The sequence below is a fragment of the Sceloporus undulatus genome, chromosome 1 (assembly GCF_019175285.1).
Source record: "Sceloporus undulatus isolate JIND9_A2432 ecotype Alabama chromosome 1, SceUnd_v1.1, whole genome shotgun sequence".
Lineage (NCBI taxonomy): Eukaryota > Metazoa > Chordata > Lepidosauria > Squamata > Phrynosomatidae > Sceloporus > Sceloporus undulatus.
The window spans coordinates 369,362,616-369,387,560 of record NC_056522.1 but is presented as its reverse complement, the minus strand read 5'-3'; the positions used below and the strand labels follow the sequence as shown (position 1 = coordinate 369,387,560).

The following is a 24,945-nucleotide window of genomic DNA, read 5'->3' as shown; positions in this document are numbered from 1 at the left end:
ACTGTGAGCAACATCTTCTCTCTGACTTTGCAGTGTGCTTTAACTCAAACTCAGCAATTATTTCCAATACCTCTTGGCTTTCTGGGAGTTCCTTTATCTAGGAGGAGCAGTTCAGTCAGAGGAGAGAGAGAGAATTGCACAAGTGTAGACATCTAATGTTCTTAAATATGTTGGGAATAGATAAAGCCTGCAGCTAAATCCTGGTACTAAATCCTCTCGCCGGTTTTTTTGGCGGCGGTGGCTGTCGCTGCTATGGAAACACCGGTTGTTTATGTAAAACTTCAAAAAGGGGGACAGATTAATTTAATAATTTTGAGAATAATTAGTTGTATTCTGTGGGTTATTGTGGCAGCCTCAGAAAACAATCCAATGCCAGGATCAAAGGCAGTTTTTAAAAACTACGGAAAATAGATTATTTTTTTAATGAACTGGATTATATGATATCCAATTAAGTATGATGTTAGCTGTGTTTTGTAATTATTTCTAATGATGGGTATACTTTAAGAGTAGCATGTTTCAATATTTGATGCTTTAGACATTTTAGGAGGGAGAAGGAAATGTCTCTTAACATTTTTAAGCTTCTCTTGCAATAAGGGCTGAAAATTTTGCAAGTTTTGTATGTGTGTGTTCACACAAATTTATGTCATGGCAAGTAATTGGAACAGAGACATAAAAGGTTACTTTTTACGGCATATTGTAGCAGAGCTCTTTTTATCCCATGGCTTTACTGCCTGGGGGATTCTGGGTGTCATCACAGGTCAGAAGCAGTTTTTGCAAACCCTGGTTTGTCCAGCTAACTAGAATGTCCCAGTGGCATTCCAACATTTTATCATACATCTACCACATGCTGTTCCTGAGCAGCAAATGCAGATGCAACAAGGAGGTTGTTTGGACTATCCCTTCCTACCTTATGCCTCAGTAAAGTTCTTATTTTCCAGTAGATTGCTCAAAACAGGTTTATGTATCACGCAGGCCTCTTGATATTTTTAGACTGCTACTTCCAGCAACCCTAGCCAGCATAGCCAGTGGTGAGGCCTGTTAGACCTTGTAGTCCAACAACATCTGATGGGCCACAAAATTCCCACCTCTGGCTAAAGCTTCCCCTAGGTTAGTGTAGCCTTGATAGCTCAGCTTAGTTTCTAGGCTGTCTACTGTGCCCAGAATCTGAGAAAAATTAGAGGCCACACTGGTTTCTTAGCATTAATGCAGTATTGTTATATCCTAGTTTCTCTCACACACAAATCCTAAGATTTTTGCTGCCTGACAAGGGCTTAAAGAAAAGCTTATACCATCCTCTTACCAAAAGGAGAGCCTTTGTGAGAATTTAAACAAATCTCACTCTTTGAGAAAGCCCTAATATCCTCAAGGGAGATTGCTCACCCCCTCATCTGAGTAGATGGTGTTTACTTGACAGCTTATCAACAATACCATTTTAGCAAAGAAAAAATATGAAAGAGGGAGAGAAATCCAATCTATTATGTTGCCTTAGTGTAGCTAAGAGATTGTATTTGTGTGTTTTGCTATTGAGGGGTAATCTTAATCTTTGGGCATTTTGTTCTTCCTTTTCTTACTGGTCTGAACTGAATGAGTTTCATCTTTCCTCTATTGCCTTCTTATCTCTCTTTTGCAGACAGCACAAAGGCCAGTGGTAGAAGGGTAGTTGGAGATGTGGCTTATAGTGCAGCCAAAGAAAGAGCAGCTTTCATCACCCCAGTGCCTGGCGGTGTTGGACCAATGACAGTTGCCATGCTGATGCAGGTGTGTATACGTAATGTTAAATGTTTCTTCTCTTTTCATGAAATCATAGAGTTTGAATGGGCCCTAAGGGCCATCAGGTGAAACCCCTTGCTCAGTGCAGGATCTCCCGCTAGAACAGTTAATCTCCATCCTCTTTGTGAAGATATCCAGAGGAGACCCCACCACCTCTCTAGGCAATTGGTTCCAGTCAATCCTTTATCACTGGCAAGAATTTCATATTCAATCGAAGTCTACTCTCGTATAACTTAAAACCATTAGACCCAGTCTTAGCCTCTGGCACAGCAGAGAACAGGGCTGCCCTCTCCTTTTTGTGACAGCCCTGGAGGTATTTTAAGTGTGCAATTACATCACCCTTAAGGATCCACCAAGCTGAACATGCACACTTCCCTCAACATTTCCACATATGTTTTCTTCTCCCTACCTCTTATCATCCTTTTTCTCCTTCTCTGAATCTGCTCCCACTTGTCTATATCCTTTTTAAAATGAGGTACTGAACATAGGGTTGCCATAACCTGGGGGGGGGGGGGGCGTGAATTTCCCATTTTTGGACCGTTATGCACGGTCACGCCACGGTTTTGCGTTTGTCCCGGGTCTGCCCCTGCCCCCGGGCTTTGTTACCGTGCTGCTGCAGCGGCTCCTTTGGCCGCTCTTGCGGCCGCTGCTGCGCGCCTAGGGCTCTGTCGGAGGCTGGAGCTCCTCCTATTGGCTGGCAGTCTGGCCAATAGCGGAACAGCCCTTCCCCTGCTTCAGGAGTCTGTGACTGCTGGCAAGGAGCGGGGCTGTTCCAGCTCTCTGACCCCATTGGCCATCCAGCTGAAAGAGGAGGAGCTCTTCTCTGTTTACTTCCTGCGGCCACGTGGGCCGTTGAGGGACTGGGGGCAGTGGGCAGCAGCCGCAGCCGCAAAAGCAGCAACAGCAGAAGCAGCAACAGCGGCAGACCGAGGCAGCAGAGGAGAGGACCAAAGATAGGCCTCTGGGCCGGAGGGCGGGGAACGTTTTCGGCTTCCATCAGTGTGAGTCCCATTTTGCAAAGGGAACCTCCATGATTATCATCATTCATCTATTCTTATTCTGCAAAAGCGCTAGCTGAGTTGAGTAGTTGGCAAGAGGACCTTCCATGCTATATTATCATATCCTATTTATTATTTATTATTATTCTTATTCAACGAGCTCGCGTGTGAGGGGGAGGGGGGGGGCAGTTTGAAATGCCCAAATGTGCTTCGTGGTCTGTGTGTTTGGGATTGGGGGGGGGGGGGGATTGGCCAGAAAGGGAGGAAGTACATTTCTGCCATCGTCTAGGAATAATGCCAAATGTCTTCCCGTTGACCTGCCTATAGAAACATGCATTTATATTAAAATATTTTTAAACAATCATCAATTTTTTTGCGTGTCCTTCCATTTTTTTAAAACAGGTCCTACATTTGTCCTGGTTGGAGGTCCTGATGTATGGCAACCCTAACTGACCAATTCCTCTACATGAGTATGGAACCAGTTGCAGAATATGTTGGGACTATTATTTTCCTTGCTGGGAACTGATTGCTTTATTATGCAAGCTAAGATATATTTGCCTCCTTTGCTTGCAGCATCGCACTGTTGGCTCTGTTCAACTTAGGATTTGGATACACAATAAACCCCAGGTTCTTTTCACATGTGTATCTGCTGAGCAAGTTAGTTATACCCCGTCCTTGTACCTGTGCTTTGCTTTTGTGGCCTAGATGCAGAATTTTGCCTTTATTGGTGTTTAATTCATCATGTGAACTTGCTAGAATTCATGATTGTGCGGGACAGGCACAAAAAGAAGGCATATAGTCCAACACGCAACTTGGATTTCAGGAGGCTGATTTTATCAAGCTCCGGAAAATTCCTGGGCAGAATTCCATGGGTGGGTGCCAAAGAAAAGGACACCCCGCATGGGTGAGATTTTCATAAGACGGACACCGCTAAAAGCCCAATCACAAACAATCCCGGAGAAGGAAAAAATGGGAAAATTGAACTGACAAAGCCAATGCGCCTGCACAGAAGCTCCAGGGAGGAAGTTGACAAGAAAATAGAGTACGTAAAGATTGAAGGTCTTATTCGAATCTAGGTTGAAGGGACCACCTGGGCCATTCCAGTCCCTAACCCCCGTCATGCAGGAAATCACCATCAAAAGCATTCTCCCGAAGTGTCCATCCAGCCTCTGTTTAAAGGGATCTAAGGAATCTAACAACCCGGGGGAACACGGGGGGAGGCGACTGGGGGGGGAGGGGGGGGGAGAGGGGGCGGGGAGGAGGCGGAGGAGGGGGGGGGGGGAGGGGGGGGTAGGAGTGGGAGGGGGGGGGTTGAGGGGGGGCGGGGGGCGGATGACCTCTGTGTAGGGGTGCAGGAGTAACGAAAACGGGGCGAGATGACCGGAGCGTCTACGTACGTCGGGGGGATTCCCGTAGGCTACCTCCCCAATGAGGGTGACACGGGGATGAGACCGCCGTTTTCAACTAAACGGCGGTTGGGGCGGGGGGGGAAGGGGGGGAGGGGGGTGAGGGGGCTGGCGGCATCGATGCGCGCAGGGAACGACGGGGGATTACGGGTAGGAAGGGGAGTATCGCCAGGCCGATGATGGGGTATCAAGCGTTAAGGGAGAGGGGGGGAGACTCCACTTACACTCCGAGCGGAAGGAGGAAGGAAAAGCGTGTGTTCCACTGTCGAACAGCCCTACTGTAGGAAGGTTCCTCCTAAACATTGCAGGGCGGCTGGAAATCTCTTTTCCTTGCAGTTTGCATCCTTTGTTTGGGGTCCTAGTCTTGGAGCAGCCGAAAACAACAGCTTGTTCCCTCCTTCAAATGACATCCCTTCAACTATTAAAACAGGGCTCTATCATATCACTCCTTAACAGTCCCTTCTCCAGGCCCTACCCTCCCCACCTGCCTCAAGGTCGTTCCTCCTAGGACATGGTTTCAGACCCTTCACCATTTTAGTCACCCTCCTTGAACATGCTCCCGTTTCCTACAAAGACCCGCTTGACCCGCCCCTCCCAGAGGACTTTTTCCGCGATTCGCTCCCACCCCCCACTTTATGGCATGGCCTGCCGGACCAGATCCATCAAATTACCAACCAGAGAGCTTCAGGGACAGCTGTCAGGACAGATCTCTTCTGGCAGTCCTTCCGGAATAGAACCCGGCCACGTCACACTCCCCCCACAAGACCTATATATCAGCGAAGACTCTGCCACTGTTATTTTCTTATTGTATTCTGTTTTAGCTTTTAGTTTGTAATTTTAATCGGAATGGGAATTGTTTAATCCTTTTTTAACGGGGGGGGAATTGTATATATGTATTTTTAATAAAAGTTGTACGCCGCTTTGTTGTACGTTGCTTTGATGTGCTAACAAAAAGTGGGATATAAAATTAGCTTCCGGGCCCGGTCACAAGTGTGTTGTTATTACCTTTTAAAGCCCTATGGCTTGGGGTCCACATATCTAGGCGAGCGCCTCCCTCCGTATAATCCTACCCGCGCTCTCCGGTCCTCTGGGAGGAACTTACTGCAGCCTCTAAAATCTAGGCTTGCGGCGGACCTCCCAGAGGGCGTTTTCTGCTTGTCACCCCCAAACTCTGGAACGACCTGCCGGATGAGATCCGTCAGTCGACACATTAGACAGCTTTAAAAAAGCGTGTCAAGACGGATTCCTTCCGGCAGGCCTTTCCAGATTAACCATCCCGGCCCGGGCACCCTAATCCCCTCTTCCTTCGTGGCCCCATCTTAGTGATGGTTGAGGATCTCCAGAGGGACACCCGGGTTTTAGTTGTTTAATTATGTTTTATGCTTTGATATTGTGTTTTAATCTGTCATATTTTTAATACTTTCTTAATGAGGGGGAGGGAGGGATATAATGTTTTTAATTTTATATTTTACTCTTGTTTATTTACTGTTGTCAACGCTTGGATTGGTTCGCCACAGGGCCGGTATACAAATAAATTTATTATTATTATTAAAGTTTTATTATTTATTTGTTGTTGGGTGTTATTATTATTTAATGTCCTTTTTGAATTGCAGTGCCCAGAACTGGACACAGTATTCCAGGTGGGGTCTGACCAAAGCAGAATAGAGTGGGCACTATTACTTCCCTGATCTCTAAAAAAGAATACAGATGTGTAGTTAGCCAAACTTTCAGGAATAGTGTAAGGAAGCATAAGGTCAAAATGAGCTAGACTGGCTAGGCAAGCAAGTGCAACAAAAAAGATTTTAAAAGTACTAGAAGCAAGAGAATGACTAGGAAATGGTGAGCTGCTGTTCAGCAATGATGGTAAATACTAACAGATCACAACAAAAAGGCCGAACTGCCCAGTACATATTTTGCTTCTCAGTCACACCACCACCCACTAAAAAAAAAAGACTGTGTGCTTCCATGCCTCAGCAGAGACCTTGGTCAAGGATCAGAATGTAAGGAGTTAGTCAGGAATCATCTAGGATACCTAAATAAGAGCTGTACCGACTGGCACTTTGTGCTGGCCTGCAGGAACATGGCTGAGGTTCACAACATTCCAAGCCCCTAGTTCTGCCGCCGTTGCCATCTTGGCATGTGCCTGTGCATATTGTGTCGCCATGATGACATGGCACTCAAAGGCGCGTGCACACCAGGGGCATAATTATGGCACACAGGACGCAAAAAAGACCTGACCCGATAGTCACCCGTCTGCACACCCTAAGTTTCTCAACTATCTAGAATTCACATCCTTGTTTAGACCTTGTTTCTGAACAGTGTTTAAGTGATCCTCTCCAACTCTCTAAGGGTTCATTTAAAGCCCTCTTAATCAGATTTGCCATGTTTTTGCAAAGACATTCTTCCTGGTCTTCTGTAGTGTAGGCCATTGTAGCCAATAGTCTTTCATTTAAGAAATTAAGACAATGGTCTCAGAGCCAAACCTGTCCCTTGACACAGTTGGTGTAGCAATCAGCAGTCTTGGATATTCATGGAGGGGCGACCTCCTTATGTCACGGGTGCAGCCCCGCGGCACGTGCCCAGCACACATTGCAAGCACACTCTATGGGCTTGAATTTGGTGAGTCTCCGTTTTCGCGGGGGGGGGGGGTCTGGAATGGATCCCTGCAAAACAGAGGACTGACTGTTTTCTTTATTATATTGTAGGAATCATTCGTTGACCTTCATAGTAGATAAAATTTAATCTAAGTCTTCTTGATTGGCCCAGTATTCTAGCTGCTCCATTCTACTGTGCACAAAAAAGAGGAAAGTACCAGCAGTTTCTGTTGCTAAAAAAAACAAAGCAGTCAATAATAGCACACTACAAGTGTGTTCAGGCCACAAGCTAAACTAATATAATCATGTATTGACCAATCTACTGGACCAGTACGTATCTCTCTCTCTTCTCTCTTCTCTCTCTCTCTTCAAAATCATTAGAGGCACGGTAGAAAATTTGCTCACACGCTGTTGGAAAGTAGTATCAGCTGGCAAGTGGAAATCATATCAATCAACGTTGCCCTAGAACTCCTGTTCCAAGGTAAGTAATAGCTAAACTGGAAAGACTGTGACTGGAAATTAATGTACATATGATTTCGCTCTGATTTTGTTTTACTTTCTTAGAGGATAACTGCATCATCACCATAGCTGTAGGTTTGATACAAGATAGGACTGAATGCTTATGAACAAAATTATGGCTATATATTTCCTGTTGCCTGAATTGGTCTTTGCTGATTACCTATTGGAGTAGATTTAGGCCCAGTGCGTGATCTCATGACACTGGATAAATATATATTACATAGATATATGTATATTGCATTGTCATGACAAGCTAGAGTTCTAGAGAAATTATTCTGTATGGTTTAGTTCATGATCACCAAACCATGGATTGAAAAGGGTTTTTTTTACTATAACTTTCATCCTGTTGGTTGCATATAGGTCAGCCGTCACAACATTGTGGTTTGTTCTTTCCCCAGGCAAGCAAAGAAACAGCTCAAGGTTTTGTAAGGTTATTCCAAAGTGTTTCAGTTTGTTTGAGGCTTGTGTTGGGAGGGGACAGCCCGAGTTTTGGGTCTGCCGGATTTGATGTTAGGATAAACAAACCATGGATGGAAGATATATGGTTAGGTAATCTGTTTGCAAGGGGAGTGCCTTCCAGGATATCTGTTGTGTTTGGAAAATTAATTTTAAAAATTAAAAAGCACACCTTTTTTCAAGTTTAAAAAAAGACCACACAAATTGTAGTACTTCAAGTGTTTAAAAAAACCCTGAGCAAATAATACCTTATCTGGACCTTCCAGTTTCCTTTTGTGATAATTTCCAATTCACTGGGAGCTTTTGAAACAGAGAACACCCAGAAATTCTGTTGCTGCATTTGTAGACCAGAGGGGTCTCTTTCACTATACAGTTACAGTATTTTGATACCTGTGACATCGGCCCATCTTTTGGAATCCTGAGGTCTTTAGCTTTTGTGATTATTTAAAATTTTCTACCAAAGTCCCCTAGTGCTTTGCTAGAAAATAATGATGTTTTTATGGGGAAAATGTATGATAAGCCATGTTGTACAGAAAAGGCTTTTTTTTAATGTTCAGCTGACTTGTTTCGTGTGTAAACTCTTCTACATGAACTAATTCTTCTGCTTCTGTCTTTCTGATATTGTCACCAGAATTTCCAGCATTAATTATAGTACTATGATTCTGCATTAACTGTCATGGTTGCATCCCATGGAGTGCTGGGATTTGTAGTTTGGTGAAGCGCTTGAGAAAAGGTTAGGGAAAAAAACACTGTGAAATGCTAGCAAATACCTCTATAGTTATTTAGTGTGAATGTTCACAAAGCCCTGTTTGGACTTATATTTTCACAGTGCCAAGTGTGGACAAAGAGTACAGTACACCCAAACTTGAGTAGAAAATGTTTGATTTCTATGTAAAACTGCCTTCACCCCTTGCCCTTTGTTTATTTTCAGTGATATAGATGTATCACGGTCATGCATTCCGAAGCCCATTGGCCACTTGGCTAGAGAAATCGGCTTACTTTCAGACGAGGTGGAGTTCTATGGTGCATGCAAAGCCAAGATTTCACTGTCAGCATTGCAACGCCTCAAAGCCCAACCAGATGGCAAATATGTTGTGGTGACAGGGTAGGTTGTATCAGTAGTTTCTGTGGTCCTGATAAGCAAGTAGCTTTAGAGCTGGAATAGCTTGGGAGAAGGTTATGCAGTCCCTGGATCCTTCTTGAACCACTCTGAGCCTTAAAAAAAATAGGATTAACAAAAATAGGGATCTATGCCTCTAGTCTAGGCAGTGCAGGGCCCTTTTAATGCTATTTCAGGGGGCACTGTGCTTTTAAAGGCTTAAATAGCATTTTCAGGAAAAACCAAACAAACATCACTTCTGTTTTCAGAAAAGTATTGTTTGCTATACTTTGGAGAGGGAGAAACTGCTTCTTGACCATCTAGCAGGAATGGTCTGACAGGAATGCAAAAGCTTACATTCCTGCTTCAAAGTCCCCATTATATTCAGCTTGAGTAAAGTGCAGCCCTGCAACTTCATGTGGCCCCCAAAGCTGTTTTTGCACTTTTTTACTTTCCTATTGAATTGCCTCTTCTGTAAAACTCCAGGAGCAGTGATTCACCAACCCCCTGCACTGTTTATTAGTAGTCCACCCCATATTTTTCAAAACCAGAAGTGGAATTTCAGCCACTTATAGTTTGGGATGTTCCTGGTTTGTTTGTTGTTGTTTTATTGTTTTTGGTAGTCCTTGAGGCCCTTAGCAGTTCCCAGGGTCAGAGAACTGGCCTCCAATTCTCCCCAATTGATCCATCTGGTGCAATCCATAGAGTTTGTTGTGCCCTCAAACTTATAGTGAATGGAGTACATGTTACAACAGTGTTTGTTAAGCGATCTGATATGGTGGCTTGACAGACCCCCCCCCCCCAGTGTGCCAGGGGCCAGTATCATGTTTGTACTCATTGGCTACAACTTTTTTCTTTGCTGGAAACTGTTCAGACTGGCAGTTGAAGGCTTTTACACCGGGACAGGCCCATGAACCACTTGAATAGCACTGTCTTAGAGAATATCTTGTTTATAGCCTAAAGCTTTGCTTTAAATATTTGGATTTCACCAAAATCTATGCTCCCTTTGTATCTTTTTAATTACAGTATAACACCTACACCCTTGGGAGAAGGGAAGAGCACCACGACAGCAGGACTTGTTCAAGCCCTGGGAGCACATCTTGGTCAGAATGCATTTGCCTGTGTTCGGCAACCTTCCCAAGGACCTACATTTGGAATTAAAGGTACAAAATGGCAGGAGAGGTGCCATGATGTTGGCAAGCTGGAGTATGTCCAAAAAGGATGTTGACAAGCTGCCATGTGTCCAGAGGAGGGCAACAAAAATGGTGAATGGTCTGGAAACCATGCCCTATGAGTAGAGACTTATGGAGCTGGGGATGTTTAGCCTGGAGAAGAGATGGTTAAGAGGTGGTATGATAGCCCTGTTTAAGTATGGTATTAGGATGTTATGTGCTGGGATGTGTGTGTGTATGTGTGTGTGTGTGCTGTTTATTACAGAAATTAAGGTGAAATATAGTTATGTATGTGATGTATAGTAGGATGCATCTAGACTGTAGGAATAATGCAGTTTGACACCACCTTAACTGCCATGGCTCCATCCTCCAGAATCTTGGGATTTGTGATTTTGTGAAGCACCAGCCCTCTTTGGCAGAGGAGGCTAAAACCTTGCAAAACTATAGCTCCTAGGAATCCATAGGCTAGACTAGTAGCATTTAACATGATGTAAGATTGTATTATTTCTACAGTGCAGATGTGCCCATAAATGCAATAAAGTGAGTGATCTGTTGAGAGTGGGTGAGAGCATTGAATGTTGGTGATTGGCTGAGTGTTTGAATGAGATTTTTAAAAGGCTACTGTGGGTGATTTAGGAATATGAAGACACAAAGGGATCTTGTAGCATCTTTGGGTCTAACTGAAAGAAAGAAGTTGGTAGCAGGAGCTTTTGTAGACTTAGGCCTGCTTTGTCAGATGCATGTAAACATCTGATGAAGTAGGCTCAAGTCTACAAAAGCTCATACTACCAATTTCTTTCTTTCAGTTAGTTTCAAAAGTGCTACAAGATCCCATTGCATACTGATTTTCCAGACTAACATGGCTATGTCTGGGAATATGAGTGAAAGAGATGTTAAGTTAGAATTAGTTAGCTAGGGCTGGTCAGGATTTAATAAGAACTATATATACTCGACTATAAGTCGACCTCATGTATAAGTCGAGAGTAGGTTTTGGAGCCAAAATTATAGATTTTACCATGACCCATGTATAAGTATAAGGTAAAACTTGGAGGCTCCTTCAGTGTGCGTATGTGTACATGTGGCAAGAGGCTTTTTGTTTCAGCTTTTGTTTCATCCTTTACTCCGCAAACAGCGGCAGTATGGGCAGGAGAGGGACTCTGTTTTAAAGTAATTAGTCACCAAGGACTTTCTGCTTGGCTCAAAAGAGAAAGAAACTGCTCTCCTGACTGTATGGGGAAATCTGGAAGAGCTGCTATCACATAATCGTACTGACCCATAAATAAGTCCACCTGGGATTTAGGGGTCAATTTTTGGGCATAAATATCTCGACCTATAGATGAGTATATATGATAAGCTTTCACTGTATGTTGCACTTCTGTTTAATAAATCAGTTCTGTGTTACATATTTGTGCCTCTGAGAATGCTATATTAGTGTTATTGGTATGGATAAGTTCAGACACATGGTATCTGTGGTGGCAGCAGTGGTTCAAGGACAGTGGTGTCCAGTAGTGGGGTTATACAAATAAAGTGTCACACGGGTGCCAGGCGATAGGGGTTCAAACTAGCTTTCTCCCTGATATCCTGTCTTTCTGGGTGCGCACAGAGAATCTCCTCCTCTGAAGTCTGAAGTAACTTGCCTTTTGTGATTCTGCTAACTTGTACAAACTGTTAGTTAAAAGTCATTGTGAAGGTTAGTGGGAATGCCCAGTTATGGAGTATTAGAAAAAACACTAGAGATCTCTGGTAAGGCTTTTTTGTCTATACGCATCATTTAAATGAAAATTTCTACTGTTTCATAAAATGGCTTATGCAGATATAAAAAATATATAATCTACTTCCATTGCTGTTAATAGGATGCAAGATATTTGTGGAGTAAGTGTCTTGTTTGACATTGATATCACTAAGGAAGATTTATTTATTTTAAAATGTAAATACCTTCTTCTTACTCAAAAGATGTCAGGCTATAAATTATTTGAAATATGATGCACTATTCCCTTTGTGTTCTCTGCTGTTTATAGGTGGTGCTGCTGGTGGAGGTTATTCTCAGGTTATTCCAATGGAAGAGGTAACATTCTCAGTAATGTTATTGGATCATTCTCTAAAGATAGGTTCTGGGCATTATGGCTTGGATGCATAGCTTTGTTGTTCTAGAGCAGCTTTCTACAATCTCACACTGCAGTCATAGTGGATTACAAGTCCAATCGTGCCCAGGCAGCATGACTGTTGGGGATGATGGAAGTTGCATTCCAGCACTTCTGAAGGGAAACAGGGACTTGAGGGATCACTAATGAGATGTGGAACTTTTTGGGCAGCCTTTGGCTGGGGACTTTTTTCAGACCTGACCCACCTCATAGGATTTAGTAGGCAGGGGGAGACCTGTGAGTACTGTCCTCAGCTCATTGTAATAAAAGTAGGACGTAAATGATACATGTGAATAAAATAACAAATGATAGGTAAAAGAAATTTCCATGTCCCAAGGAGATATCCCTCTGAATACCAAATGTTTGGGGGAAGTAGGAAGGGAAGGCTGTAAACCTCATGCCATGCTTGTGAGTGGATTACCACAGTTGGAAACAAGATGCTGTCTGAGATCATGGGTGGGATGTGTGTGGCCTGCAAACTCTGGTGGTGCAACCCCTTCTTGAGGTCCCTCTGCAGATTAAAACCTAAGACTCAGAATGGATAATTTTGCCTCCACCCTCCACAGCCCTCCAAGGTTGGACAGAATTACAGGACAGAGTACTCCTGAAAAATAAAGCATGTGAAAATAGCTATTTTGGAATTCCAGAAATTACCTTCTGGTCACTTCTAGTTTTGGAGAAAGGACCAGATGCAGATTGCAGTACCCTAGAAAGGTGGTAAAAATAGGATGGGTACAACCTATGGACCTTCTGTGATTGTCCTTTACTGTCCCAAATGGACTTTTGGTTGATTCATTATGTGTATCGTACAATTATAGTCTCAAAAACTTAAAAGCACTTAGAAATACCCTGAAGGTAGGGACTTGTGCAGTCCCAGGAGAGCTTATAGTGGGTGAAGAAGGTTTTCTCCTTTGAGAAGCCTACTGTTCTGAAATTCAAGAAGCTCTGCAAAGGTACATCATTGGGGGGGGGGAGGACTTCTTTCTTTCTTTTTCTATTTTTCCCCTTCTCCGTTAGACAAGTTCCTTGTCTCTCACAAATCACAGAGCAGTTCTCCTTCTTGCCTCCGGGAAATTTGCTATTAATATGCTCTTCCTCCCCCCCCCCCCCTTCTCTCTTTGCCACCATAGTCTTGTTTTGGGATTTAATGAGATTTAGAAAAGTGTTTGAGGTGACTGTTAAAATATTCCTCCTCTCCTCCGCAGTTTAATCTTCATCTCACTGGCGACATCCATGCTATTACTGCATCCAATAATCTGGTTGCTGCTGCAATTGATGCCCGGATCTACCACGAGGCAACACAATCTGATCAGGTAACACCAGGCAATTGGTCCTTTCTCCTCTAAGGGACATATCTTATACATCATGAATTTAACTGACACTTGTTTGATGATCTGCAGCTGCTAATTGTCTCTCTTGCTTTTGAAGGCTCTCTATTCTCGCTTGGTTCCTTCCATCAATGGAGTGAGGACATTTTCCGATATCCAGATCCAGAGGCTGCAGGTGGGCTATAGCCTCTTTCCTGTGTCTATTTCTAGATCTCTTACTCAGCATACAAATGTTCACAGGCACATAATACGGTATATGGTGTAGAACCTGCAATCTTGAACATGTCACATATTGGAGAGAACACTCAAGGCTTATTCCCTTCTGTTCAGACAAATCTAAACCTTGCCGCCAAGAAACTCATTTTATCACACTCTCCTGAGATTTGGATAGCAGAACCTAAATTGGAAAAATGTCCTCTTTACCACTCTAAATTTGTATCCCCTTCATTGGAGAAAATGGACAGATTTTGTGTAAATCCACAGCACTATATAAATAAATTTTATTTTCAAACTTGTTGGACTACAGTTTTCAGAATCTCCTAGCAAGCATGATCTCTAGTTATAATAGCTGTATTGGTATTTGAGTTCAAAGAAGTCCCTTTTCCAAACTCTGCCCAAGTGGTGCCCTCTGAGGGAGCCTCCTAAATTAGTGCCCTATTTGCCTGCCTGTTTACCTGGTGGCAGCAGCAGGTGGTTGGGAACCCTCACTTTAAATTTCCCACCAGTTAAAGTGGTGCCACTGTGTGGTAATCTGGGGGAAAACATTTTAAACTGGGGTTTATCATGTGTGGGAGTGCTAGTGACCCTTGCAGAGGAGCTTGGTGCTGACTCTGAAGCTACAGCTTGAAAAGTTACGTTTAAGAAGAATGAATGTGATAATAGCAATGGCATCCTTAAATGAGCAGTGATAGAATAATGCTCTAGCACCCACAACTGGGGCCCCTAAGACACTTGATAAAGTAACCTGAAACATTAAATTTATAACTGCAAGCCAATTTAAAACATTCTAAATCTTTGAAAATAGTTTAAAAACCAGACAGTTAAAAACAGCCAGAGCAGACAACCTTAATGGTAAGCAATAGCAATAGCATTTACATTTCTATACCACTTATCAGTGAACTCAGCATTCTGTAAGTGGTTTACAATTGCCGATTGCCCCCAGCAAGCTGGGTACTCAGTTTACCGACCTATGAAAGGATGGGGGGTTAAGTCAACCTTGGAGCCCTGGGATTGAATTCACAACGTTGTGGCTGCAGTATTGGCTTTTAACCATTGTGCCACCAGGGCTCTTTTTAAGAACCGAAGAGCTAAGCATCATCTTCACTGTCCAACAAAATCAAGGGATGGAACCAGCCTGACCTCACTCAGGGGGGAAGTTTCACAGTTGGTGTACTACCACAGAGAAAGGTCTTCACATGCACCCACCAGCCTTGTGGCATGGTAGAGCACTTAACAGGGCTTGAGCTAAGGATCTTAGATTTTGGGTAGGCTCCTATTAGAAGAGGCAGTCTTTCAGATAGCTTGACCCCAAGCCATTTGGGGATTTATAGGTTAAGACCAGCCAGTGTGGTTTGAGTTTTGGACTTGGACCCTGGAAACCAGGATTCGATTGCCAGTTCAGTGATGAAACCCACTGGGCACCTGGAGTGAGCGTGCTGGCTATTGCTCATTTCTCCCTTGCAGACACCTAGTTGCCACTTTGTTGTATTACCTCCTCTGCCTAATGGTAGGGCTGCCCTTGAGATATTTTCCATCAGGGTTGAAGTTTCAGCCGAGGCTTTTAGAATTTTCCCCATCCTTTTTTTTTTTTTTTTTACTCCTGTAATGATTTTTCTGCTTGTCTTCTTGTTACCCTCCTCTGCCCAAACTCCTTCCCTTCATTCTTAGAGACTGCATATTAAGAAAACAGACCCAGAGGCTTTGACGGATGATGAGATAAACAAATTTGTGAGATTGGATATTGATCCAGAGAACATAACATGGCAAAGAGGTAAGAGAAGAACAACCCATGGAAAAGAAAATAGAACAATATCCAGAAGAGAGTGTTGTGGGAAGTTTTTGTTATGTTTGTTATGTGTGTGGAGGAGGGTGGAATAAAGTTCACACAGAAATCTTACTGATCCCCTTCTTCCCTCAATTACTTGGCTATATTCAATACTAGATAAAATGTGACTGTGTATATAGTTAAATCAGAGTTTGCATTTGATAGCTGGACTCTGGTTAGGAAAGATACAGAAACAGGCCTGTATTTCACAACAGATTGCCACTTCTGAAATACTTTCTTTTTTCTTGCCATTCTACTTTTCAATACAAGAACCGTGAAGCTGGTATAATTTGGAGGCTCTAGTAAAAATATAGAGTAGATATGACAATACCAAAGCCTGCTCTCTCCTTCCATATATTCTGTTTCTCTTGTTGTCTGAGCTTTGTAAAAGCAAATAGAAGGCAAAGGTGTAGTAGCCTTAAGGAAATAGAACAAAATACAAAAAATATCTTGCCAAAATTTGGGGTGCTCCCAGCCTTTTATGCCTCGTAGCTTGATGAATAGTCTTTGAAGAGTGTTTGGAAACTTCAGCTGGTCCAAGAAGCTGCAGCCAGATTGTTAACTGGAGCCAGTGATGTAAATCATGCTGAAGGTAAAGGTTTCCCTTTGACATGAATGTCTGCTTGTAAGTGACTGTAGGGGGCTCTATTACTAAGCCAAAGAGCCAGCATTGTCCAAACACGACTCCATTGGTCCTGTGGCCAGCATGACTGCACAGAACACTGTTACATTCCCATTGAAGTGGTACCTATTTATATACTTGTATTTGCATGCTTTCAAGCTGCCAGGTTGGAAAAAGTTGAGACTAGTGACAGGGGCTCACCCCATCATATGGCACTTGGGCCTCCAAATGCCAGTCTTCTGATCATATGATCATAAGAATTGGCATCATAACCACTAAGCCATGGCATCCCTTACACCCCTGTTAAATCAGCTCTAGAGGCTGACAGCTTTTTTCTGGGCACAATTCAAAGTGCTGGTTATGACATATAAAGCCATATATGGCTCAGGTCTTGGCTATTTGACAGGCCAGATCTTTCTGTATAAGCCTGGCCTGGCCCTGAAATCATCAGGAGAGCCCCCCCCTCTTGCTTCCACCACCTTCACAAACGTGGTTGGTGGGGACATGAGAGAGAGAGAGAGAGAGAGAGAGAGGCCTTCCTGGTGGCTGCTCCTAGACTCTGGAACTCCCTTCCCTGGCAGCAGGCAAAACTCTTTATATTCCGATAGGCTTTTAAAATGGGTTAAAGTGTTTGTGTATTTTTTTTAAAAAATGTACTGTTTTTAATAGCTTCTTATGTTTCTTAATGGCATTTTATTTTAACTGGAGGTCTGAATTGTTTTAATACTGTGAATTTTAATGCTTACTTTGTGCATCCTTTCAGTGGTATTATTCTTTTAAATTCTAAGCTGCTTTGAGTCCCAGTTTTGGGAGAAAAGTGGGATGCAAATAAATAATGAAGAAGAAGAGGAGGAGGGGGAGGACTTGTTATTGATGTTCTTGTTCTGGAGAACATGGAAGATTGCATCCCTCTTGTGGAGTTTTAGGTTGACCTAATAAAGGAATTGCTTCCCTTCAAATTTTGTTTGAGCTGGTAACTCTGCTCTCGCCATGCTTAGCTGGCTTTTTCTAATTGCCATGCATATTGTCTAGGTCAGGAATAGTCACTTGAAGAAATAATTTCAAACTGATCAGTATGGAAGTAAACTACAAAGTGGCAGATAAAATTGTACAAAAGTAGGTCAGCCCTTACAGTGACAATGCTGCCATCAAACAGCAGGCTGTTGGCAGTTCAAGCAAACAATTTTTTGCAAATGTGAGCCCCCTTAATCAGTGCCATGCTGAGTGCAAGGCATCATTCTTATAGGTTCTCTCAATAATGTCTGTCTGTTTTCAATGGTGATTGAACTTACCAAGACAGCAAAAGGGATTTTTATATTTGCTACTTCTTTTTCTTTTTACATGTTTCTCTTTTAAGACAAAATGTAATTCTTACCAAATGAGATGTTAAACATATCTGCAAAAGTCTGGCTCTTGCCACAATAATAAGTTCAGTTCATAACATAAAGTAAGTACATACATTTTTTATATCAAAACTGCTGTAGCAGGTGGCTTTTTCTTCTTGACAGAATTCCTGCTATTGAATAAGATGTTTAGAAGTGAGATCAAATTCACACCTAAGGCAAAAGGAACAAGTGAATGGTTTATGACATCCTTTGAGTCATCTGTAGTTGCTGCAGACAACATGCATAGAGGGCAGGGATAGGGAAAATGTGGCATTTTAGATATTGCTGAACTGGAACTTGCAGCATTCTTGTCCTTGGACTGCAGTGCTTAGGGCTGATAGAAGTTGAAGAACATCAGGAGGCTCAGAAAAGTCCTGACCAAAAGTCCATCTCATGTAACACCCTATTTCCAACTATGGCCTACTCGCTGCCTCAGGGAAGTTTACAAAAGTTCATAAAGGAAATATACATCTCCTACTATTGTTTTCCAAGTGATTCCCACTTGTCTAGATTAGATTATACAGTCCTCCCCCCATTCTCACAGTTTTCAAACCCATGTCCCTCGCTTATGCGTGAGGGACGAACAGAGGGGGAAATAATGGGGTGCGTGTCCGAGGGACTTGTGTGCGTGTTTCCGCACCTGCGCACCTATATTCAAGCCAATGGGGCTTGAATATATGTGAAACTCCATTTTTGCAGGGTGGTCCGGAACGGATCCCCACGAAAACAGAGGATTGACTGTACTGCTAGAATTGTGTAACTTCCTGAACTGGTACCTGACTTACCTCTTGGTATCTTAGTTTCCTCTTCCTTCCCCATTCCTTTTTCTTTTGTGTTACACTTATCAAATTCTAAGTCTGCAAAGAGACAGCATCTTGCTCTTTAATCTGTCTACCTTACTTGGCAAATTGTAGCCAGTTTGTAAGTGATAAATAATCATATTCGATGGAAGTCTGCTTCTGAAGATTCCATATAATTCCTGATAGTGTGCTCCATGAATTGGCTTGATATCCTTTTAAAGCTATCTAAGCAACTCACATATTATCACCTTACTTGTTCAGCTTGTATGCAAAAAATATGAAGAGCAGGCTTAAACTCAGAAGAAGGAGGAGTAACGATAGAAAGAAGGAACATCAACAATCTAAGATATGCAGATGACATCATACTACTAGTGGAAAACATTATGGACTTGGAACAATGACTAAGGAAGTGTCAAGGAAGAAAGTGCAAAGTCAGGCTTATTACTGAATATTTAAAAAAAACAAAAATAATGACCACCGAGCATCTACATAGATTCAACTTAGACAACAAACAAACCAGAATGTTAAAGATTTCCTAACCTTGGATTGAACACTGATGAGGAAGGAGAGTGCAGTCAAGAAGTAAGAAGACTAGGAAAGGGAAGGGCAGCGATGAAAGAACTAGACAAGATCGTAAAGAGTAAAGATATACAACAAAGCACTAAAGTTACAATTGTCCAATCCGTTGTATTCCTCATCATCATGTTTGGATGTGAGAGCTGGACAGTGAAGAAAGTCCATTGGAAGAGAATCAATTCATTTGATATGTGGTTCTGGAGAAGAGTGCTTAGGATAATGTGGATGGCCAAAAAGGCAAACAAATGGGTCCTAGACTGATCAAACCTGAACTCTCCCTGGAAGGCAAGATGATTAAATTGAGGCTATTGTACTTTGGCCACATCATGAGGTGGCAATAATACTTATAAAAGATAATGGTGCTCAGAAAGGTAGAAAGAAGACAGCACACCAGATGGATAGACTCAATCAGGGACAAAATGGTCCTGAATTTACAAGGCCTAAGCAGAGCAGTGGAGGATAACAAAGCTAACACTCATTACTTCATCTTGTCTCAGTGAGTTACCTAGACTAATCATATGTTGTGTAAAGAAGAGCTTTCCTTTGTCTGTCCTGAATCTACCACTAAATAATTCCAGTGGATGATCTGGATTTTGCTGTTATGAGAAAAGGAGGAAAACTATACCTTGTTCATGTTAATTAATTCAGTAGTGTTTATTCCATGCTTCATGTTCTGTTAATAATTGAAACATCAAAGCTAAGGTTGTGGAAGAGAAAGGCATGTAATGGGTGTCATGGCTTCACAGGCACTTGAATCTGCATCTCTCTGATCCCAGTCCAGTATCCAGCATGCTGGTTTTCCTTTTCCCACCCCTGTTTTGCTTTGTAGGCTGAAGTGAAATCATTTTTTCCTGCCTCTAATTTGAAAGACCAAGTCACGGTACAGACGGGCAGCTCCATGCCGCCCATCTTTCCCACTTGTTGGTGTCGCAGCAGACGCACCGCATGGCACCGATGAGCTGCCAAAAAGAAGCCGCTCTAAGCAGCTTTTTTTGGCAGCACTGTAAAGGGGAAAGGGCACCTTCATGATGTCACTTCCTGGAAGTGACATCCAGATGATGCGCGGCAGCAATGTCATCACGGCAGCCGCCGTGTGGACAGGAGGCTGCCATGATGAGGGAGTCTGTACGGACTAGGGTTCTGGAGCGTGCAGTTAGTGCACACTCTGGAACTCTAAATTCAGCACGGCCATGCTGCTCCCTGCCAGTCTGTACCAGACCCAAGTTTATTGAGACCTCTGGAAACTTTCCTTCACTCTTTGAAGTAGGACTTGAGAACCTTTGTCCCTTTAGTGTTCAGATTCAATAATCCCTTGCAATTGTGACCATGCTGTATGGGGTTTCTGGAATTTTAGTCCAAAACATCTCATAGAATCATAGAGATGGAAGAGACCCCCAAGGGCATCCAGTCCAACTCCCTGCTATGCAGGAACATACAACCAAAGCACTCCCAACAGATGATGATGATGATGATGATGATGATGATGATGATGATGATGATAGGATTTATTTATATACCGCCCAATCACTGGGAATCCGAGCGGTTTACAACAGAGGGGATAATAGACGGTTTCCTGCCCTCAGGCTTACAATCTAAAAGACACGACACAAAAGGAGAAGGGAATGGTGGTGGGAAAGGGGATGAGGTCTAGTGTCTCTTCTCTTTCTCCGCGGCCTGGACCAAAGCAGATGGACTGGAGGGAGGGCTCTTCTTCTTCCAGGCAGGCCTGGTGGAGCTAGCCTGCCTCTCTCTCCCTCAAGATGGAGGAGGATGAAGGGAGGCCATCCAGCCCTTGTTTAAAAACCTCCAAAGAAGGAGATTCAACCACTCTCCGAGGGAGTGTGTCCCACTATCAAACAACTCTTTTTATAAAGAAATTCTTCCTAATGTTGAGATGGAATCTCTTTTCTTGTAGCTTGAATCCATTGCTTCATGTCTTAGTCTCTGAGAGAAGCAGAAACCAAGCTTGCTCCATCCTCAATATGACATCCCTTCAAATGTTTAAACATGCGTATCATGTTACTTCTTAAACTTCTCTTCTCCAAGCTAAACATATCCAGCTCCCTATGCTGCTCCTTGTAGGGTATAGTTTCCAGACCTTGGCAGGACACCCTACTGCACCTTAGGTACTCAACTTTGGAAAATGGTGTTTATGTCCTGAACATAGTTTCAGATACACACTTGTTTTAAAACCACACACAAGTACCATGTTTTGTAGTCCTCCGTGGCATTTTGCTAAAGCATAAAACTAGCTTTATATATGTACATCAAAAGTTGCTGGCTGATTTTTAACCTGTCTTATATTTCTTCATTCTCTCACCCTCACCCCCACTTTTCCCCTTGTGCAGTGTTGGACACAAATGACAGGTTCCTGCGGAAGATCACAATTGGCCAGTCTCTGACTGAGAAGGGGTTCACCCGCACAGTAGGTGTCCTTTAATTTTCTTTCTCCATTGAGATTCTTTACACTTTTAGAAAAGCATCTTTGTTCCTTCAAAAAAAAAAAGGGAGGGTTAATCCAGAGTTTGTAGATTCTCAGCTTGATTTTTCTTCCTAGATAGGTGGTGGGACTTCTTTCTCTCAGTCTCTTCAAAAACAGGCCGGATAGCTATTTGCTGGAATGCTCTGGTTGGATATCCTGCATTGAGTGGCAGTTTAATTTGATGGTCTATGGGACCCCTTTCAATTCTAGGATTCTGTGATGTACAAAAGAACATATTGGGGTTGGATGGGATGATACATCCCCATACTAAATTTCTGTTGAAGTAATTTAGGACCTGAACAGACAGGCCAAAATAAAGCCGCTTCAGGTCACTTTGGAGGTATGCTGTTTAAATGCTGCATGTGTCCTAAGAGGCTGGAAGCCACATCAAAACCACTCTCAAGTCCTAAAGACTAGAGTGCAGCTTTGGCACAGCTTCTGGCCTCTTAAGATGCATGTGTCATTTAAACAGCATACCTCCAAAGTTACCCGAAGTAGCTTTATTTTGGCCTCTTTGTTTGGGCCCCTAGTTACCAAGCCTTACTCATACACCTTTGACATTATTTTATAACAGCCTTTCCCAATGTCCCACCTTCCAGATGTGTGGGAGAACAGCTCCTATCATCTCCAGCCAGTATGGAGAGGGCTAGAGGTGAAAACAAAATATTGAACTAAATGTCTAACAAATTCACTCAGTTTGTAGTATGTGAGACTATTAATGAAGGCATACACATAGCTTTCACTTTCCAGTTATTGGTAAGAATCTGAGACTGTCATATTCTCTTTTCTCTCCCTTGTGTAATTATATATAAAAGACCCATTGTGGTGTAGTGGTTTGAGTGTTGGACTAGGACTCTGGAAGACCAGGGCTCAAATCTCCATGGAAACCTACTTGGGCAAGTCAGATTCTCCAAGCCTTAGAGGAATGCAATAGCACACACACCCCCCCCCCCCCCCACCCCAGTAAATCTTATTTTTAAAAAACCCAATAAAACAACTTCCTAGGATAGAGTCACTATAAGTTTGATTTGACTTGAAGGTTCATAAAAACAACAAACAATTTTGAAAATATATGTCCAAAATGCTTCTGGTTAGTGAGGAAAAGGTGCAGAAATGTGTGTACATTCAGAGCAATATGTACCAAAATCTGTATGCATTTCCATACAAGAAGCAAAAATAAAGAAGACTGATATCCACATGCCTCTTGTTCTTCAGGTTTTCATAATGCCTAGTATATCTGTGCTTGCATTTTAGAAGGCACTCCTGCTGTATTTAAAGGACATGCTTTTTTTACCCGTTCTGATTCTTTCCCCCCTACCCAGGCCCAGTTTGACATCACTGTTGCCAGTGAAATCATGGCTGTCTTAGCACTCACAGACAGTCTGGAGGATATGAGACGGCGCCTAGGAAGAATGGTGGTTGCTTCTAGCAAGAAAGGTGTTCCAATTACTACTGAAGATCTGGTACGTTGACCAGTTGAAAGTTGGCAACAGAGATGGCTTCAGTTAAGCAAAAACCTCAGGTTTCTAAGCCAATGGATTTAGAAACATTTTCTTCTAAAATCTATAGAATTTAATTGTCAGCTGAGGACTTCTAAATATCATTATAGGGCTCATGAATCCAGCATTGCTTAGCCTGGCTCTAGGATAACTTAAGGAGCATCTTTTCACTCATGGGGTCCTCCCCCCATCATTAAATTTAAGACACCCACACCTCTGCTAGAGTTTTATTGTACATGTGAAACATTTTCCCATTGGCTTTTTTCACAATGGCCGCTATGATTAAGAATGTTCTTCCTCATGAAGCTTAGATGTCTAGATCTATTTTACTGGGAAGAAGTGAAGGCAGTACACTCTAATAGGCTTCCCTGGAATTCCATCCCACAACATTCTTCCTCAATGGTGCTCTTTACAAGAGGGTTACATGACCACTGTTTTAAATTTCCAGTGATGCCCAGAGAAACTGACATATGGTTGTTATGTTGGCTCCTCCATGGTATTGTAAGTAGTCCACTTGAGGATTCCCTCTCATGGGGTCTGGTAGCTTCCGTAGCATTAGGACAGTGCATTTGCTTTGGATTTTAGTCTGAACTTTAAAGAAGCTATCCAAGATGCTGAACCCTTTTTTCCTCAAATAGTTTCAGCACTTTGGATAACTCCATTAAAGTTCCAGGCTAAAACCAGAGATGGATTTGCTGCCCCAATGACATGGAAGCCTCCAGCCTCCATTGGGTTTATTCAGACCTCTCATCTTTGCTGGTAGGCACAAACTCCTATCAGCCCTAGAAAGCAGAGCAAATAGTGAGCCGTGCTGGGATCTCTTCAGTGTTGTTCTAGTAGGGGGGAAGTGAATTTTCTCTACATTGAAATTGGCCTTTCATTTTTGGGAGTGCTGTTTGGCATAAAGCAAAAATGTGGAGAAGGCTGGTGTGTGAATGAGACTCAGATGTGCCCAGCTCTGATTGCCCTTTTGAGTTCTTCCAGATCGTAAGTCAAGCAAAATACTTCTTGTATTTTGTATCAGAAAAACCTTAAGAAATGGGGAAAAACTGCAACTCAGGTAACTCTTCATCTTTCTTCCCTTAGGGAGTGAGTGGTGCCCTGGCAGTTTTGATGAAAGATGCTATTAAGCCAAACCTCATGCAGACTTTGGAGGTAAATTCATACTCTGTGAAAGCTTAATGCTCTTGACTGGAAATTGGAATTGCTAAATTGCTACCCAAATATGGTCTGTTTTACTGGACTTGTTGTGCTAGCCTATACAAATAACACATACCTTTACAATGGTGGTTTTCAGAATATTTGACATGTTTGCCATTACCTCCATCTACTGATCGCCATTCCCTTTTGAGCTTTCTCTTATCATTCAGGCTCCCTGCCATGTAAAATGTAAGAATCATTTCAGTTTGTTACTAGCTAATAATAAGCAGTATTGATTTATACTGAAAGAATTGACATAAAGCAATTCCTTACATGTTGTGGTATTCTCAGGCATCATTTTTTGTATTTTATATTCCATGTAATTAGTTGTTTGATTCTCTTTTTCTCCCCCATCTCCATGCACAGCAATTCAATTCAGTTGTGCTGACATATGATATTCTATTCTTCAGAGTTTCCAGATTGGATATAGGATGGGGCTTCTGTAAATTTAATCATCAACAGTCTATGGAGCAGGTTGAAGGCCCTGTGCAGACTGGCCTTAAAGGCTGGCTTGGGGACGGAGGTCTCTTTTTTTGGCTCCTTTTTGCACCCTGCAAAGGCCAAATTGGTGCCATGGCATGCACTTGCTGTGGCCCCGATCTGGCTGTAAAAGGGGCGGCTGAAGGCCACCCATTTGAGGCTGTCTGTACAGCTTTGAAGTACCAAAAAGCTCCATCAAATGGGATGAAGGTACTTCCCAAGGGAAGTGGAAGAACAACCAGCTCTAAGCTGAGTGCTTCTCCCTCCCACTGTCCACCACAGAGGTATTGAAATAGCAATATCATGTACATTTCTATACCACTTATTAGTGAACTCAGTACTCTTTTAAGCAGTTTACAATCTGTAAGCCAATT

General features: G+C 42.7%; 1 protein-coding gene across 1 annotated transcript in view; it reads left to right on the top strand.

Moving 5' to 3' along the window:
* MTHFD1 (methylenetetrahydrofolate dehydrogenase, cyclohydrolase and formyltetrahydrofolate synthetase 1) overlaps positions 1-24,945 on the top strand; it is a 110,853-nt gene that overhangs the window by 42,805 nt on the left and 43,103 nt on the right. Inside the window, exons 9-19 of the mRNA XM_042446800.1 lie at positions 1,631-1,818; positions 7,197-7,249; positions 8,675-8,848; positions 9,869-10,005; positions 12,033-12,079; positions 13,361-13,468; positions 13,584-13,658; positions 15,371-15,473; positions 21,259-21,335; positions 22,715-22,855; positions 23,978-24,046. Of these exons, the coding sequence (XP_042302734.1) occupies positions 1,631-1,818; positions 7,197-7,249; positions 8,675-8,848; positions 9,869-10,005; positions 12,033-12,079; positions 13,361-13,468; positions 13,584-13,658; positions 15,371-15,473; positions 21,259-21,335; positions 22,715-22,855; positions 23,978-24,046 (1,172 nt within the window). The remainder of the gene's footprint in view (positions 1-1,630; positions 1,819-7,196; positions 7,250-8,674; positions 8,849-9,868; positions 10,006-12,032; positions 12,080-13,360; positions 13,469-13,583; positions 13,659-15,370; positions 15,474-21,258; positions 21,336-22,714; positions 22,856-23,977; positions 24,047-24,945) is intronic.